General features: G+C 51.9%; 1 protein-coding gene across 1 annotated transcript in view; it reads left to right on the top strand.

Moving 5' to 3' along the window:
• The first annotated feature begins 3,583 nt into the window (after positions 1-3,583).
• The window catches only part of DMBT1 (deleted in malignant brain tumors 1), a 62,138-nt gene continuing 49,194 nt past the window's right edge, over positions 3,584-16,527 (top strand). Inside the window, 6 exon segments of the mRNA XM_045291396.1 lie at positions 3,584-3,635; positions 10,021-10,360; positions 10,861-10,874; positions 13,077-13,451; positions 14,408-14,437; positions 15,715-15,738. Of these exon segments, the coding sequence (XP_045147331.1) occupies positions 3,584-3,635; positions 10,021-10,360; positions 10,861-10,874; positions 13,077-13,451; positions 14,408-14,437; positions 15,715-15,738 (835 nt within the window).

Below are 16,527 nucleotides of genomic sequence, written 5' to 3'. Positions count from 1 at the left end.
TATTTCATTGAACTAAAAACATAAAAATACAGAGGGGCCCTCATTTGGCGTTTGCTTTTTGTATTTCCAGAAGCAACCACATCATTCGCCATCACCACAAATGACGTTTCTCCGGAGACACAGACCTTTGCTGGTAATGCCCTTCGTCTAAGTCCTCTCTCTAGCTGCTGGGGGGTTGGCGCCCAACGAGGGCAGGGCAGAGTTGAACTGTCCTGGCGGGTTTCCTAGGCTGTACAGTCTTTGTGGGAATAGAAAGCCTCCTCTTGTTCTGGGGGAGCAGCTGGTGGATTCAAACTACTGACCTTACAGTCAGCTGTTCAGCGAATTGTTCTTTCTGCCCACCGGGCTCCTTCTTAGTCCTGAGTGCTGCGCTGAGCAAGGTGGTTGGCTTTGACAGACAGCAGCATATTCTTTCACAGCTGGGAAGGTTGGGGTCAGGGTTGGTGGGAAGGGGAGGCGTTCTCTCTGTATTGGCTCTAAGGTTCTTGTCTCTTCCGTTTGCTTCTTTAGAGAGCTCTGTGTGGTTTGGCAAGAATCTCTCCTCTCTCTCTCTCTCTCTCTCTCTCCACACACACACACACACACACACACACCTTCTCTTTCTGCTTGCTCACTTTCTTTAAATCTCAAAAGAGACGGACTCAAGATCAGTTCTCCAAGTAATCCTTCTCCATCAAGAAACCAAGGCAAGCCACTCCCCAAAGAGACGAGCTCCCTCAGGCATCAGAATTCAGTCCATGCTGCCATTGTTAGGTTTCCTGGAGTCAGTTCTGACCCATGGCGACCCAACACAACAGAAGGAAACAGGTCCCCAAATCCCGTGTCTCCTGACAATGGGTCCTGTTCTGGAGCCCCTTGTTGTAACCCTGGTATCAAGCCATTTCCTTGAAGGCCTCCCCCTCCTGCACCCCGTAACACCCTGGGAACTCCGGGGCTGGTAGTCCGTGCAGAGGTCACCCCTAAGGAGTCCAGAGAGATTGCTACAGAGAATCGGGCTGGGTTTCTTCACGGGACAGGACCGGGCCCACCCGGACCCTGACCCCCTGTGGGGGTTGCTGGCTCGCTGCCCGAGGCCTTCCCTCAGAGGTTGTCCCACTGGCCACCTGACGGGTCTCCATCCCAGCCTCTGATTTTCTCCAAAGAAAAAAAATGAGAGAAAACTACGAAGGGGACCAATGGGCTCTCTGCCTTTGCGTCCATCAGCCGGTATCGGGGTTCAACACGGACAATCGTCTAATCTTTAGCAGGACATGTGCAGACACAAAGGCACTGATTATGAAACATGGTTTCATTGAACTTGATGCTAAGAGATTGAAAGTGTTCTTTTAAAATATCTCACTTCATGGGACTAGTTTGTTGTTGGTAGGTGCTCGCGAGTCGGCTCCGACCCACAGCAACCACCCGCACAACAGAACAAAACACTGCCCGGTCCTGCGGTGTCCTCATGACAGTTCCCAGGCCCGAGCTCCCTGAGGCAGCCCCGTGTCCATCCATCTTGAGGGCCTTCCTATTTTTCGCTGCCCTTCTACTTTACTCAAACAGATGTCCTTCTCTGGAGAGCGGTCTCTCCTGATGCTATGTCCAAATATGTAAGACAGTCCCTTACTTCTTCCGACACAGATCCGTTTGTCTTTTTAGCAGTCTGCGGTATGTCCAGTACTCTTCTCCAGCACCACAATTTAGCGTTGCATTTGCTAAACTAGCACCTGGTAGGAACCCAGCAGACCTTGAGCTTGTTGAGTCCAATGTCAGAAGCAGAGTAAGAATCCTTTACAGCAGCTGCTCTCAGTCGGTGGGTCGTGACCCCCTTGGGGGGGTGGGGTGTGAATGACACTTTCACAGGGGTTGCCTAGGACCATCGGAAAACACATATTTCCTCTGGTCTTTGAAACCGAGACACCCCTCCTCTAGCTGTCTCCCGGAGGGTCCGCCCACATGCAGATACGTCCACCTATGTATGAGTACCCGGCATGAAGACTGTTACCCATGCTACACCATGCTTCAAGACAAAATGCCATTTATTTGTCATTAGAAACAAATCTTTCACAATATATAATTACATATTGTTTTTGTGATGAATCCCTATGCTTTAATGATGTTCAATTTGTAACCATGAAAATACATCATAACAGTAACTATATGACAGTGATGAAGTAGCAACGAAAATAATTTTATGGTTGGGGTCATCACAACATGAGGAACTGTATTAAAGGATTAGGCATGAGGAAGGTTGAGAACCACTGCTTTAGAGGGATCTATCCATGTGAGGTTACCACACCTCCACTTCAGGGTCAACTGCACTGATGTAAAAGTGGGTTCTTCATTAGGACCCCTGGGCGTGAAAACCATATGCCTGGTGTTGCTTTTATTCCTTTACAGCTTCTAAATCCGATTCTATTAGGGTTCTCTGTTTCAAAAATAATACCCTGTGTGGTTAGACCTTCCCCCCCTACTATCTAGTGTGATTTCTATGGAAGAGTCGGCAGCACCCTGGGAACATTGCCTTTGTGAACTTCACGAAAGGTGCAGGCAGCTCTCGGTGAGGCAAACAGTTCGCAGGCTCAGCTGCTGGTGGGAAAGTTGGGGATGCAAGTCCACTCAGAGGCACCTCGAAAGACAGGCGTGGTGGCCTACTTCTGGAGGACGAGCTGCGGAAAGCCCGAGGGAGGTCAGTTCTGCGGACCCACGCGGGGCCACCTGGGCTGAAATAGGCCTGGCTGCGGCTGGCAAACACCAGCAGATCTGTCTGGGGAGAAGCGCCGGGTGCTCCTGATTGGCGCAGAGGGCGGGACTTCGTCTCAGGTCCTTTGCACATGGAATCAGGAGAGACCCTTCCCTGGAGAAGGACACCTCGCTGTAACGTAGAGGGGCAGGGAGAACGAGGAAGACCCTCAGCAGGACAGGCTGACACTGTGGCTGGCACCACCGGCCCAAGCACAAGAACAATGGTGAGGCTGGCTCTGGATCCGGCGGCGGCGGCAGCGTTTCCTCTGTGCTACTGTGAGTCGGCACCAAAATGGCATGGATGGGTGTGTCCAGGCACCCACGGCTCTTCAGCGACACGTTAAGCAGCAGACATGCAGGATCGCAGCTACCTTCTTCCCCCACGTTGGTTTTCCCTCATCGCACCCTCACGTGCGCATCAGTCAACCAGGGTCCTGGTTTATGTCCAGGTACGTGGGGACACCATATTGTGCGGCACTGAACTGAATGTTATTATATTTTGGGGCAGTGCATTCATAATTACGGAGATATAACTTTGCTAAAATTTCCTCAAGAAACATGCATGGAGAGTTGTTTTGCTTTACGTTTTAAGTGCAGCCCACATGTTGGAAGTGCTACTCATTTTGCTTCGTGTCAAGTGCACTGAAGTTTTTGATGCTTTGGCAAGTGTGGTAACACCCCAGGTCAGACCCGCAGCTGTAAAGCCTCCCGTTAGCGGATTGCTAACTCGAAACCTTTACGTGCCTCTGAAAATGACCTCAACATCCTTGGCATCTCACTTGGCAAGGACACTTCCTCCCAGGACCAAGCTAGGCAGGTTGAGACCCCAGGGAACACGCTTCTTAAGGGAGAGGTGATTATGAACCAGCCAACCCCAGAGGTCCAAGTTCACCTGTACCAGGTGGTGCAAGGTGAGAGCGAGTGTGCAGGAGAGGAGGGTGCAGCAGAGCTGAGGTCTGGAGCAGGTGTGGGAGTTGGTGAGGCAGCAAGGGAAGGCGGGTGTTGCTCTATCACTCACTGGTACTCGCTATCCGAAACTCAGGGGGATCAAAAACGCCTACTCCCCTGCTGGCTGCTTAAAACCCAAATCGAACCAGTCGCCTTGTAGTCAATTTCTGTGTGTCTGCAGGGAGCCACGCTCCCCAGAACCGGCACCGGTTGTTTTCCAGAAGTCCAGCTCCAGGTGTCTTGGGTAGATGCTCCCTGCCAACCTTTGGGTTAGCAGCCTTGTGTTCACCAACTGGCATCTACCCCAAGATACCTGGAGCTGTGTTAGTCCAGGTAGACTAGAGAAACAGACCCAGGGAGACTCATATATGTACAAGAAAGAGTTTCATATTGAAGGAAAATTATACCGTATATGCTCATGTATAAGCCGAGTTTTTCCGCCCATTTTTAGTGCAGTTTTTGTGGTAAAATTAGGTGCCCCGGCTGATATTTAGGTCAGTTTATACTCAAGTATATACGGTATATTAAGAAATCATCCCAGCCTAGTCCAGATCAAGTCCATAAGCCCGATATTAGCCCATATGTCTAATACTAGTCCATAAATTTCTCTTTAGACTCGGTGCATGCAATGATGCCAAATGCAGGAAGATCACAGGCCAGTGGGTGCAAAGTCTTATGGATCCAGTGGCAGTGGAAACATCTCAGCTCTGGCGTGGGTCTCCATGTGGCCCCTCCAGTTCCAGGGCTCTGGCTGCCATCAGTGTAGCTTCATGTGGCTTTCGGTAGATGCCAACTCCCAACCTCTCGATTAGCAGACACATGTGTTAGCCATTTGTACCACCCGGGGACTCCCCACCCTCCCCACTTAGCCACCCCAAAGTGGTGTCTAGTCAGGCTGGTGTCTCGACAGGAGGCTACCATTAGCTCTTATTTCATGAACTGTGTCCCTGACTTGCTTGCAGAAGCTTTGAGGGCAACGACCATGAACAAGAAAGTTTGGGAAGTGCCTGCTGTTGGTGAGGGAGGCTGTCTGTCTTTCAGGGCCGTGGGCTAGATAGCTGCAGTCAGAGCAGGGAGCTGGATGGCTGCAGTCAGATTCGGTTCTGGTTGGCCCCTCAAATCTTCACTTAAGTCAGGGGTGGGGAACGTGCGGCCCACAGATCAGGCAAGACCTGTGCAATCCTCAACACTAGCTAACCTCACACGTCCCACCAATGGGACGCGTTTCCAGCCGTCACATTAGGGATGGGTTGAGAAGTTTGCCCGTGTGTCTTACGAGGGATGTTAGAAACATCCAACTGGCCCTTGGCAGAAACATGGTCCCCCATGTCTGATCTAAATCAAGCTGGAAGTGGGAGAAGCAAGTCTTCAGATGCCATTCACACATCAGCCTCTGGAGGAGACTGGCCAGGCCATGAGCGGACACCGTAAGCAGGGAACAATCTCTGCTTTTTGGTGTCCTTCACTCTGCCACCGTCCCCTCACTCTGGCCATTGGCTTGGGGGCAGTGAGGCGGCACAGTGAGAGCTCAGATACGGATTCTCTTTGAAAGCTCTTCAACCCCCTCCAAGAGGGATGGGGGCAGGACACAGGACTCGTGTGGCCGAGTCATGGAGAGGAGGGAGAGGAGGCACGACCAGGTGCCGCTGTGTTCCGTTCTATGTAAGGTCCTCACGCGTCAGAGCTGCCTTGATGACACGGAGCACCAACAGGGCAGGAGAGCACGTCCTGGGATGATGAGAGAAGCTGCGAGCTGCTGATACCTGCGCAGAGGTGGACTCTCGGTGGTGGATGGCAGAGAAGCACAGACAGCCTTTTAAAGCCACCATGATGAAGAAGTTATCTTGTGTTGGAACAGAGCCATCCCATCGTTAGAAAGGACAGATGGGTTCACTGTCAAGGCATGCGTGCGTTTGAGGGTCACGGAAAGTAGCATCAGCACGAACGGAGAAGGACGGGTCCCTGAATGTCCCTGTTTAGTTCAGCGCTGTGCATGAGCATGGTTGTCAAGACTCTGAAGCAGGGGTCCTCAAACTACGGCCCGTGGGCCACATGTGGCCCACTGAGGACATTTATCCAGCCCACCGGGTGTTTTTGCCCCATTTTGTTTTTTACTTCAAAATAAGATATGTGCAGTGTGCATAGGAATTTGTTCGTAGTTTTTTTTAAACTATAGTCCAGCCCTCCAATGGGTCTGAGGGACAGTGAACTGGCCCCCTGTTTAAAAAGTTTGAGGACCCCTGCGAAGCTTGGTGCTTTTGAATTTGATCGAATCCTGGCCTTGACCACCATGGGGCTAAGCCAGAGGCCCGGAGCATGGAAATGGGGTTTGTGGGTGTCCTCTGGGCTGGGTGTGAATGACAGCTTCTTCCAGGCATGTCCTGAAAGGACAGGGACAGGGACGGTGTGTCAGAGCAGCTGACCCACATGTTTCTGTGGTCCCTGTCGAAAGGATGTTCTAAGTCCACCACAAATGGCTTCTTCATTTTCAGTGTGGTGGTGTGGAGCTACCGGCCACCTCCCGCAGGGCAGCTTGGCGGGCTTGGCAGACCACACACCTCTTGGGGAGACTGGGAGTGGGAAGCGGACATCTGTGATTTACAGAGTAAGTCCCCTCCCCTGCCTTTGGAAAGAATTCTTTTGGAGAAATGCTAAGTTCTGAGCTCTGACTGCTGCTCCTGACGGGCCTGCATTTACAAAGAATCAGAGACGTTCTATCAAATGCCTTCTTCCTGTGTTTGCCTGGAAGAGAATGGGGGCACGAGGAAAATGGCTTTACGGAAATTTCCCTAAGATCTGTAGCAAAGCGAAGCTCTTTACATTGAGCAAATTTGGGGCCCTAAAATACCACGAAAGGCGAGTGAATGCCCTCACCCAGCACCCATCCTTTTAGCACAATGTGATGGCTCAGGTTCTTGCTGCCAAACACCCCCGTTGAAGCCCTGCTCCTTGACGGATAAGTGACCGAGAGACCACACTTCCTTTTTTCCTTAGAAAAGTCAGTCCTCTTACTATTTGAGCCTGGATTTAAGAGACTGTACAGAGAAGAGCATTATCTAAGGACTCATAGTTTGAGATTCCAATAGTACAGCCAACTCCACCGGCATCAACAGAATCTAGATTCCCCCACAACGTTGGCAGCAGAGACCAGTGTCTCTCACACACTGTCATCGGTTGATCCTGACTCACAGTGACTCCGTGGGACAGGGTAGAACTGCCCCTGTGAGTTTCTGAGACTGTAGCTGTTTACGGGAGTAGAAAGCTCCCGCTTTCTCCCGAGGAGCGGCTGGTGGTTTCAAACTGCCGACCTTGCAGATGGCAGCCCAACACTGGGCCACTGGGACTCCCAAGCGTGTCTAGTCACGTCAAAAGCTCTCCTAGAATCGCAATGTAATACGGGGGCAATGCAACTAGAAACCTGAAGGATGCGGGGTCATTCCAAGATGCCATCTTTATTTCGGTCAATCCCACCATTCTTCTCATGCCCTCTTGTTAGTCTGTCTGCCTTTGCATCGTTCATCACAGCATTTAATGAATAATGACCCCAAACGATCGTTTCAAGAACTAGGAAAACCAAAGTCTCTGTGAGCTCTTAGTGCAGCTTGGATATTTGAAAGGCTCCAGTGGATCCAGTGGGGTCCTGGCAGCCCATTGGGTCACCCAATTTGAATTCACTAGCCACTCACTCCTTGGGAGAAAGATGAGGCTTTCTACCCCGTAAAGAGTTACAGTCTCCGAAACCCACAGGGATAGCTCTCCCCTGTCCTGCAGGGTCTCTGTGAGCCAGAATGGACTCTGGCCATGAGTTTGGGTTTTTGTCAGTTTGTGAATGGACTCATGTGGTGACGGCAAGAGCAAGCGAGTTTTATTCTGTATGCATTCTAACACGAACTGTGATGGCTCTTCTTTGTAAGTGCTCAGAGGATACATGACAGCAGGGACAGATGGACGCCTACCAACAGTTAGCGTGACTGGACATCCAGTGCACACGGTGTCCTTCTGAGATGGAACCTGAAGGAAGGAGGATGCCATTTGGAGAGTTTTTGCCTGACTTCTCCTGTGATAAAGGGCCAGGGTTCTGGAAATTTCAATTTGCATCAAAATCGAATGGAGACTTCTCTGGGTATGAAGCGGAAGGAACGGGTATCTCCCATCCAAATGTTTACCTCGGGGTCACCTCCAGCTCACTCTGTTCTGTGTGGATTCGACTCTATTCCAATTTCAGATGGGAGGATGCGCTGAACTTTCCACTCAGAATCCTTGACAACAGTTTAAACTGTCTTCTGGTGTCCGGTGCTCTGTCTCTCTCTGTCTCTCTCTCTCTCACTCTGTCCTATGTCTGTCTCACTGTTTCTCTCCCCGCCTCTCTCAGTCCAGAACTATTATTATTTCCTGTTACTCTAAACTGCAATGTGAGGGGCTCAGTAAAGAGGCATGTACTTTATTACATCTGAAATTATTTCAACACTGCTATCCAATACACTTGCTTTATTTAACAATGGCAAAAACCAAACCCAAACACCAAGTATGCTAGTCACACAGCCCAAGACTGGACCGCAGTGCCCCCTGGTGTGACTGTCATGTAAAGACTAGCTTTAGACTCCCAAAGATGCCTGATGGCAGTGATCACTCATCGGGCTGCTACCCACAGGTCAGGAGTTTTGAAACCACCAGGCGCTCTGAGAGAGAGTGACAGTCTCAGAAACCCACAGGGACAGCGCCACCCTGTCCTACAGGGTTGCTGTGAGTGGACATGGACTTTCTGGAGTGAGTTTGGTTTGTGATGATCAGAGATCATTTATCCACAACAGAACCTCTTTTCCAAGATGAGTATTACTGTATATGCTCCTGTATAAGCCGAGTTTTCAGCACATTTTTTTGCAGTTTTTGTGGTAAAATTAGGTGCCTCTGCTGATAGTCAGGTAGGCTTATACTCAAGTATATATGGTACTTTTTTCTAGCTTGCTCAGTGCCCTAGACTACAGACTATGGTAAGACCAACATTCTTTCCTTTTCTTCTGGAATTTTCATCCTTTGGGACAGTGGGTTCTGATATTGCTGGGTTGGTCCCTTGAGGCTTGGAGGGAGTCTTGAACCACAGTTGGAGTGCCTGCCTTTCAGGGAGTGCAGATGGAGAAGGTACAGGAGAGGGGGTGGGTGGGCGCCTAGACCCTAGGTGCACCCCGGATGTTCACTCAGCCAACCCCACCTGACCTCCATCCTTCTCTCTGCCACTCTGCATTCAGCAAATAGAATTAGCTTCGGCTTGGTGTTGGGAGAGAGAGGTTATCACGAGGGGAGGAACAAGCCAGGGCCGCCTTTTCTCACCAACAAGGACAGATACCTTGTTGTAACTAACAATGACCAAGCACTTGCTATAGGGCCCTGCACAACCCGCTTCCCGTACCCCAAATGATTAGCTCTGTGCCGGGGGGTGGAGGCCTTTCAAAAAGTTCATGGGGAAAAAAATGGAATTGAAAGAGAATAGAAATTCCCCAGCAGATATTAAAAAATCAACTATTGGTTGGCTTGTAATCAATGCAGGGCTAAGGCACCTATTGAGAGCCCCTGGGTGGGTCACACAGTGAAACACCCGGAAGGCTGGTGATTCACACTGGGCCTCAGGGGAGTCCGAAGAAAGGCCTGTGACCAGCTTCCACAGGGTCCCAGCCATGAAGCCTCTATGGAGCGATGATGTGCTAAAACACACAAGGGTGCCGTGGTCAGAATCACCTGGAGGGCGTGTGTGTGTGTGTGTGTGTGTGTGTTTTGATGCACACAGTGACTGTCACAATCACGAAGCCTGCTTCAGATGAAAAGACTGGTTCGCAGTTGGCGTGTAACCAGCTGTCTGTCTAAGGTCACCTTGCTGGTAAATGCTGGGCGGGGATTCAAAGCCAGGACTGGTGCCCTGGGGCTCATGTTCCTTGTCTTGGGTCTCTGCTAACGGGAGAGTATGCAGACTCCTGCATCTGAGTTTGATCAGACAGGGTCCCTCAGGTGCTCCCCCGAGGGCATCGGACACCTGTCGGAGCCTCTGGCTCTGTCCAGGCCACTCTGTCCCTCACCAGGATGTCTCCTGAGGGTCCCAAAATGGCCTAGGAGGCTTTCAAGGGGGCCGCTTTCTGACCAGCTGACACCCAGAGGAGAGTGTGGGTGGACCTTCCAGGAGACTTGAGCAGGCTCATCTGGAATGAGGGCTTGGACTGGAGAGGTGGGGCTCTGCGAGCCAAGGGCCTGGGAGGAGGCGAGCGGGTGAGGGAGCAGGAGTCCAGGTGGAGAGAGGAGCGCGAAGCAGGCCGGAGGAGGGGAGCGGGTGCAGACAGCTTCTCCCTCTATCCCATGCAGCTCTGCCTCTGAGGCTGGTGGACGGAGGGAGCCCGTGTCAGGGCCGCGTGGAGCTCCTCTACCAGGGCTACTGGGGCACCGTGTGTGACGACGGCTGGGACCTCCAGGATGCAGGCGTCGTCTGTCGGCAGCTGGGCTGTGGTCGGGCAGTGTCAGCCCTGGGCGGGGCCCACTTTGGTGAAGGCTCAGGGAACATTCTCCTGAGTGATGTGTCCTGCTCAGGACGGGAGCCCCACGTGTCCAGCTGCCCCCACAATGGGTGGTACCAGCACGAATGTGGCCACAGGGAAGACGCCGGTGTCGTGTGCTCAGGTAGTACAGCTACCACATGTACTGTCCGGTACGCCGTCTGAGGGCAGACCCTTCTGCATGTCCCCACCATGGCGCATTTGAATAGGGAGCCCTGGTGGTGTCGTGGTTACACGCTGGGCTGCAATCTGCATGGCTGGCAGTTCGAAACCACTAGCAGCCCTGTGGGAGAAAGACTGGGGTTTTCTACTCCTGTGCACAGCCACCGTCTCAGAGCCCCCTCCCCTGCCAGGGGGTTCGCTGCGAGTCTGCATTGACTCGATAGCAGTGAGTCTGATTTTCCTCTGGTTCACAGTCAACAGGGCCTTGCTGGGTGACTCGGGTGTGACTGCCCCTGTTTACAGAGGAAGGGGACTGAGCCTCTGAGAGTTCAAGCAGCACACCTGCTGGTTCCTGAGAACAGTCTCCTGGCCAGCAGTGGCCAGGGATGACGGACTCCTGCGTAGTGGTTTCTTCCTCGGTAAAGACCGGAGGATGTTGACTTCAGCATCAAATTCTTCATACTTGAATCTGTACTAAACTATGTGAGAGCCCTCCCTGGTGGCGTAGTGGGTTACGTGTTGGTCTTCTAACCACAAGTTCAGCAGTTTGAAACCACTAGTCTCTCCTCTTGTGAAGAGTTAGTCTTGGAAAATTACAGAGGCAGTTCTACCCTGTCCTGCAGGGTTGCAATGACGAGTGAGTTCTGGTTTATCCTGAAATCGGGCTCAGGAGTGAGTGAGTTTCCTTTGATGTGGGCTGAAAGGCAAAAGTTAATCTAGGGGGAATTCTTCCTGACCTTCACTTTGCTCCTGACCCTGACCCAGGGAATCCCACGACCGCATTTCTCACAAGTTCACACAGTGCTCTGGACTCCCTCAAACCAGACCCTTGGGGTCCATTATGACTTACATCAACCCTAGAAGACCCAGTAGAACTGCCCCCTGGAGACCCCCAGGCTGTGCCCTTGATGGAAGCAAACAGCCCCATCTTTCTTCAGAGGAGCCAGTGGGTTGGAACTAACAATCGTTGAGTTATCAGCTGAGCACTTGACCCTGTGCCCCCCTGACGTTTTCAAAAATGTCATCGTTGCTTTGTGGTAAAAGTGCACATAGGAAAACGTCTGCCATCTCAGGGTTCTTGACATGTCGGATTCCCTGCCATTAATTACATTGTCATCATGGATGCATATCATGCTGCTCATCACCACCATTATCCATTCCCAAGTCCCCCCATCACCCGCCAAGAGGCCTTTGAATCTGCAGTGAAGCCTCTGGGGGGAAGGGCCACTGAGTGTCCCCCAAGCAGAGCTGCTTACTTGATGGCCCATCTTCAGACACTGCCACTCCCCCAGCCCTGTGCCATGGGTGTCAGGTGTGCAGATTACAGGAATGGCACCAAGGTTGTGCCTGGCTTCTGGGAGCAGCAGATACAGGGCGTTGGAGTTGGCTCTTTGGAGGAAGCGGGACAGTAGTCTGTGGGTGGGATCTCGGGGAGCAGAGGGGGGCAGGAAGGAGAAAAGACCACGCGAGCCTGCGATTGGGGTAGGTTGAAATCCATGCCAACAAAACGAATACAAAACGAAATGAAGCACCCAGGGAAAACAAGACTTACTTGCAGGTCGAGTTCTAGGGGAGGTGGGTGACTGCTCAGCGGCCCTTCGGCTGGCTTCCATCAGAGGGGACTGCCCACCAGGAGGCCTGGAGGGGGGTGGTGTGTGTGGGGTGGGGCTTGGTCAGAAAAGGTGGACACAAGAACAGACCCAGTCTTGAGGATCATGCTCTAGGATGACAGATTAAGAAACATGCCTTGTGTTCTCCGGCTGGCTCCCAGGTGTGCCTCAGCTTCCTGGACCACTCAAGGACTACCCCCACGATTCCACTGCAAGACAGCAAGGCTGAGAAGAGCCTCCTGGTGCCAGGCAGGCTCAGGGGGCCAGAGAGGTGGCGTGCACACTCTAGCCCAGACAGTGTCCCAGTCTCAGACAATCTGGGAACATTCCTGTGACCAACTGGCATCCAGTTCACTTCCTGGCTGAGTGAGCTGTGGGGAAGTTCTCAAGAGGGGGCAACAAGACCACAGGACAGAGGAGACCATGTGGCCGCCGTTTGGTCTAACCCATTTGTGGGAATGGGTCCTCTCTCCAGTGGGGCTGGTGACATGTTTCCTATCCTCTCTGCCCCTGACAGGGTGGAAATGGGGATATCTCCCCACAGTTCTCTCTTCTCAAGCTTGCCTAGAGTTGGGCTGAGCCGGAAGAAGCATCGGACCAGGGAGTGTTGGTCAACACTGCCCTCGCAAGCATTCATGAGGACCCCATAGCCACAGGCAGGGTTCACAGGATCTCCGAACATGCATGTTTCCTCTGGAGGCGGTCTGGGGCCTCTGCACACCAGGAGGAGGGCCCTGTGTGGTCACTGCGAGGCCTGGGTATCCCTGGAGATCAGGCTGGCCTGGCCTTCTTGGGCTCTGAGGCCATGGGTACATGATGGGAGGAAGGTGTTTCCGCGACCCCCGAGGCCAACACCGAAGACCTAGCCCGGGGGTAGAACAGAGCAAGGACATCCAAGTGTCTTAGGGTCCATCCCCAGGGGGAGTTTGGCCTTGGCATGTTGTCCAGATTGGGAGGTGGGATGCAGCCCTTATAACACAGGGTTCTTGAGCCCCAAGAAGGGGAAGGCGATGACTTACCTTTGCATTCAGAGGACTCTGGCCTACGTGACAAGCACTGGCTAAGGGGAAGCGGGCTTGGCTGACTCATGGTAGAGCATTGGGATTCAAGCCAGATTTCAATAAGAAATTCTTGTGCCCTCTTCTAGGGACAGACCATGGTTTGGTTCTGAGGCTGGTGAATGGACGTGACTGGTGCCAGGGCCGTGTGGAAGTCCTGTACCAAGGCTCCTGGGGCACGGTGTGTGATGACAACTGGGACACCAATGATGCCAACGTGGTCTGCAGGCAGCTTGGCTGTGGCTGGGCCATGTCAGCTCCAGGAAGCGCCCGATTCGGGCAGGGCTCAGGCCAGATTGCCCTAGATGATGTGCGCTGCTCAGGACACGAGTCCTACCTGTGGAACTGTCCCCACAATGGCTGGCTCTCCCATAACTGTGGGCACAGTGAGGATGCTGGCGTCATCTGCTCAGGTGGGTCTCGATCATAACTGAAGCTCCCTCTCTTGCAGTGGGATTTGCCCAGGAAGCAGATCTACTTGTTACCTCCTTCCCACCACTCCAAATCTTTTCTATACTTGGTTGCTCTGAAATTTCATTAGTTTTGCCAAGAATTGTTCATCATTTGAGCTGCCAGGTGTTAAGGTGGTCAATACGGACCACGAACCACACAGGAAGGAACAATTGATTCTTTGTTCACTTCTGGTGACATGCAGGCAAGAGACAAAAGAGAAGCGCTCCGACTCCCTAGGCTTCCATTTCCTCCCATGCAGCAGCAGTGGGCCATATTCACCCTACATGTGGTGGAAATGGGGGGAACACCCAGGAGCCTCCAAACAAGGACTTGCTATGGAGCTGGGGAAGAAGTTAGGGGGAGGCCTGGCTGTGGAAAAGAACTGACCTGGAGTGAGGCAAAGGCCTTCAGCGGAGGCCTCTGAGGAGGACAAGGCTGGGCACAAATGCAGATGTGCCTATTCGCTTGGATGTCCAAGGAGGAATAGAGGCGGTACCCTTGACTGAGAGGCCGTGCATGTGCCTCAAGCCTGACGGTGTTGGGAGAAGATGCGTTCTTCAGGGATCGGCCAGGCACAGCTTGTCATGTAATGCACTGCTGGATCTGAAAGTCCCACCGAATCAATCTGGCTGGCTAAGGGGATTGCTAAAATATTCAAAGTGCTTTTTGGTCAACCTGGCTACTTTCATGCAAGACAAAGGGCTCATTGCCTTGAGGTTGGAGAGAAGGATGCACACATCGGCCTGGCTTCACCTGTTGCCTCCCTCTCAAAGAGGAAGTGGGTGACAAATGCCTCCCGCTCCATGCGGGCCACAGGCTTTGGCTGAGGTTCTGCCCAGCGCAGTTTCCTCGATGCTTGTTTCCTAGGATGACATGGTCAATGCAAAGCGTCTGATTTGACTTTTTTCCCTTCCAGCGTCTCAGTACCAGACCACGCCCTGGCCAGGTGAGTGCTGCTCCTTAGATCATGAGACACCCCCCCGCGTTCCTGCTCACCTCCATAGTCGCAATCAGGAGCTACACAAGGGGTCGTTGATGCTATTTATGATTCACCACGACCTTGATGCCCACAGGTTGTTTAGTTGGGATGAGATGACCTGCAAACCCTTGGCCATCTCATCGGATTGGGTGGGCTGTGACCATTCTGCCCCATTCGCGTAGTTATTAAGTTGCGTTTCTCTGAGTTTTGTGATCTTGGCTCCAAGCCACTGTCCAGAAAAGGCCACTTTCTCTCCCAGGAAACAGTTTCTCAAATCTTGCTGTCTCTGATCTCCAGTGGAAGGTCTCTACACCCAACACGGACCCCACATATGCTCCGTCCTAACCACCTCGCTTTCCTCTTGAGACTGGTGGAATACAGCCACTCCTGCCCCTGGTGATCCAGAATCACGGGTGACACCTTTGTTCCTGGATGAGGTCCTGCACATGGGTGCAGTCTGTGTAGCTCACCACCACACAGAATGTATTATACCGTAAAGCACACATGTTGCATATGAAGCTTTAGATGCCAGTCATGGGAACCCAACTCAAACTTTTTAATCAGAAGGGAATTCAAGGGTGCACATACTGGGATTTCCAAGAATCTCTCTCCTGTATTTTTCTCCGCTCCATTCCCTTATGTGTGTGGATGGATCATGGTTGTGAAAGAGAAGATTCCCTCCTGAAGGGAATCTGCCTGTCTCACTCAAGTCATTGTCTTTGGTGAGAATCCAGACCAGCTGCAGGGACTTAACCTAAAGGGTAGACATGGATGAGCAATTCTCCTGGGCTCATCTACGGACAGAATCAGGTTCAATTCTGAGGCTGGTGCATGGTGCTGATGAAGACAGGGTCATGTGGAGGTCTTGAGTCCAGGCTTCAGGAGCACAGTGGGTGGTGACACTGGGTCCCCAGTGGTGCCAGCATAGCCTCAGTTGGGTGCAGCTGAGCCAAACCCATTCCAGGAAGCGGCTGGACCTGAGAGCTTACATGTAATCTAGCCAAGTGAAAGATTGGTCCCAGGTCAGGTGGGGAAGTATAATTCAGGTTCAAGGCTAATCAATTTGAAATGATGGCGTTACCTGGTGCTACCCCCTCACTGGATGTTGGGTAAACAATGACCCCCAATCCGTGTATCACGCACCCATCGAGTGAGTGTCTGACTGGCTCTGCTTCTTGAGCCTTTGCCTCCCCAGGTGACATCTTCTGTACAATGTGACTGATTTAGCTTTCTCCTTCTCTCAGCTTCCCAGACCACATCCAGGCCAGGTAAGTTTGATATCCCTTAAATTCCTGTGTGTCCTACCTATCTCTGCTCACCTCCAGTTTACAATCACTAATTTCAAGACGTTATTCTGGATTCTCCATGACCTTTCCTGATACCTTTACTGTAAGGAGATGGGGCCAATTGATCCAAGAACTCACCACTCCTCTTGGCTGGTTCTGTGTGATAAGAGCATGTTAACCTCAGACATGGTGGCTAAGCACTGCTTCCCTTGAGCTTGGTGAGTAACGGAGGTGATCTCTTCTCTTGACAAGACTTGCTTAGATCAGAAATTACATGTGAGAGGAGAACAGGGATTTCTCCTGTCATGCACCAAAGGAAAGGCTATGGGATGCTTTTGCCATGAAAGCAGAGGTTGATAAGAGGCCCCTTGAGCCCAGGTGCCATAATGATTCCATGTTGAGCTGTAGTCTACAAGGTCAGGTGTTCAAAACCACCAGCCACTGCATGGAAGATAGGTGGGGCTTTCTTCTTCCCCAAAGAATTACAGTCATGGAAGTTCACAGGGGCAATTCTCCCCTGCTCTATCAGGTCGCAGTGAGTGGGCATCTACTCCATGGTAGGGAGGTTCCTCTTTCACTTTCATGCCTTCTAACACTTCAGTACCGACATTGTAGACATTTAGACGCCTGATGTCTGCTTACTCCAACTGTCCAGAAGAGGTCACTTATTTTCCCAACAAACAGAGTTTCCCAAATCTTTTAGGCTTGGATTCCCAGGTAAAGGTATCCACACTCAACATGGACAACACCCATAGCCTTTTCTCACTCCCT

This window comes from Echinops telfairi, unplaced genomic scaffold (assembly GCF_000313985.2).
Source record: "Echinops telfairi isolate 266 unplaced genomic scaffold, ASM31398v2 ScPeMD7_70;HRSCAF=299, whole genome shotgun sequence".
Lineage (NCBI taxonomy): Eukaryota > Metazoa > Chordata > Mammalia > Afrosoricida > Tenrecidae > Echinops > Echinops telfairi.
The sequence above is the reverse complement of the archived record's forward strand: the minus strand, read 5'-3'. Positions and strand labels throughout refer to the sequence as shown.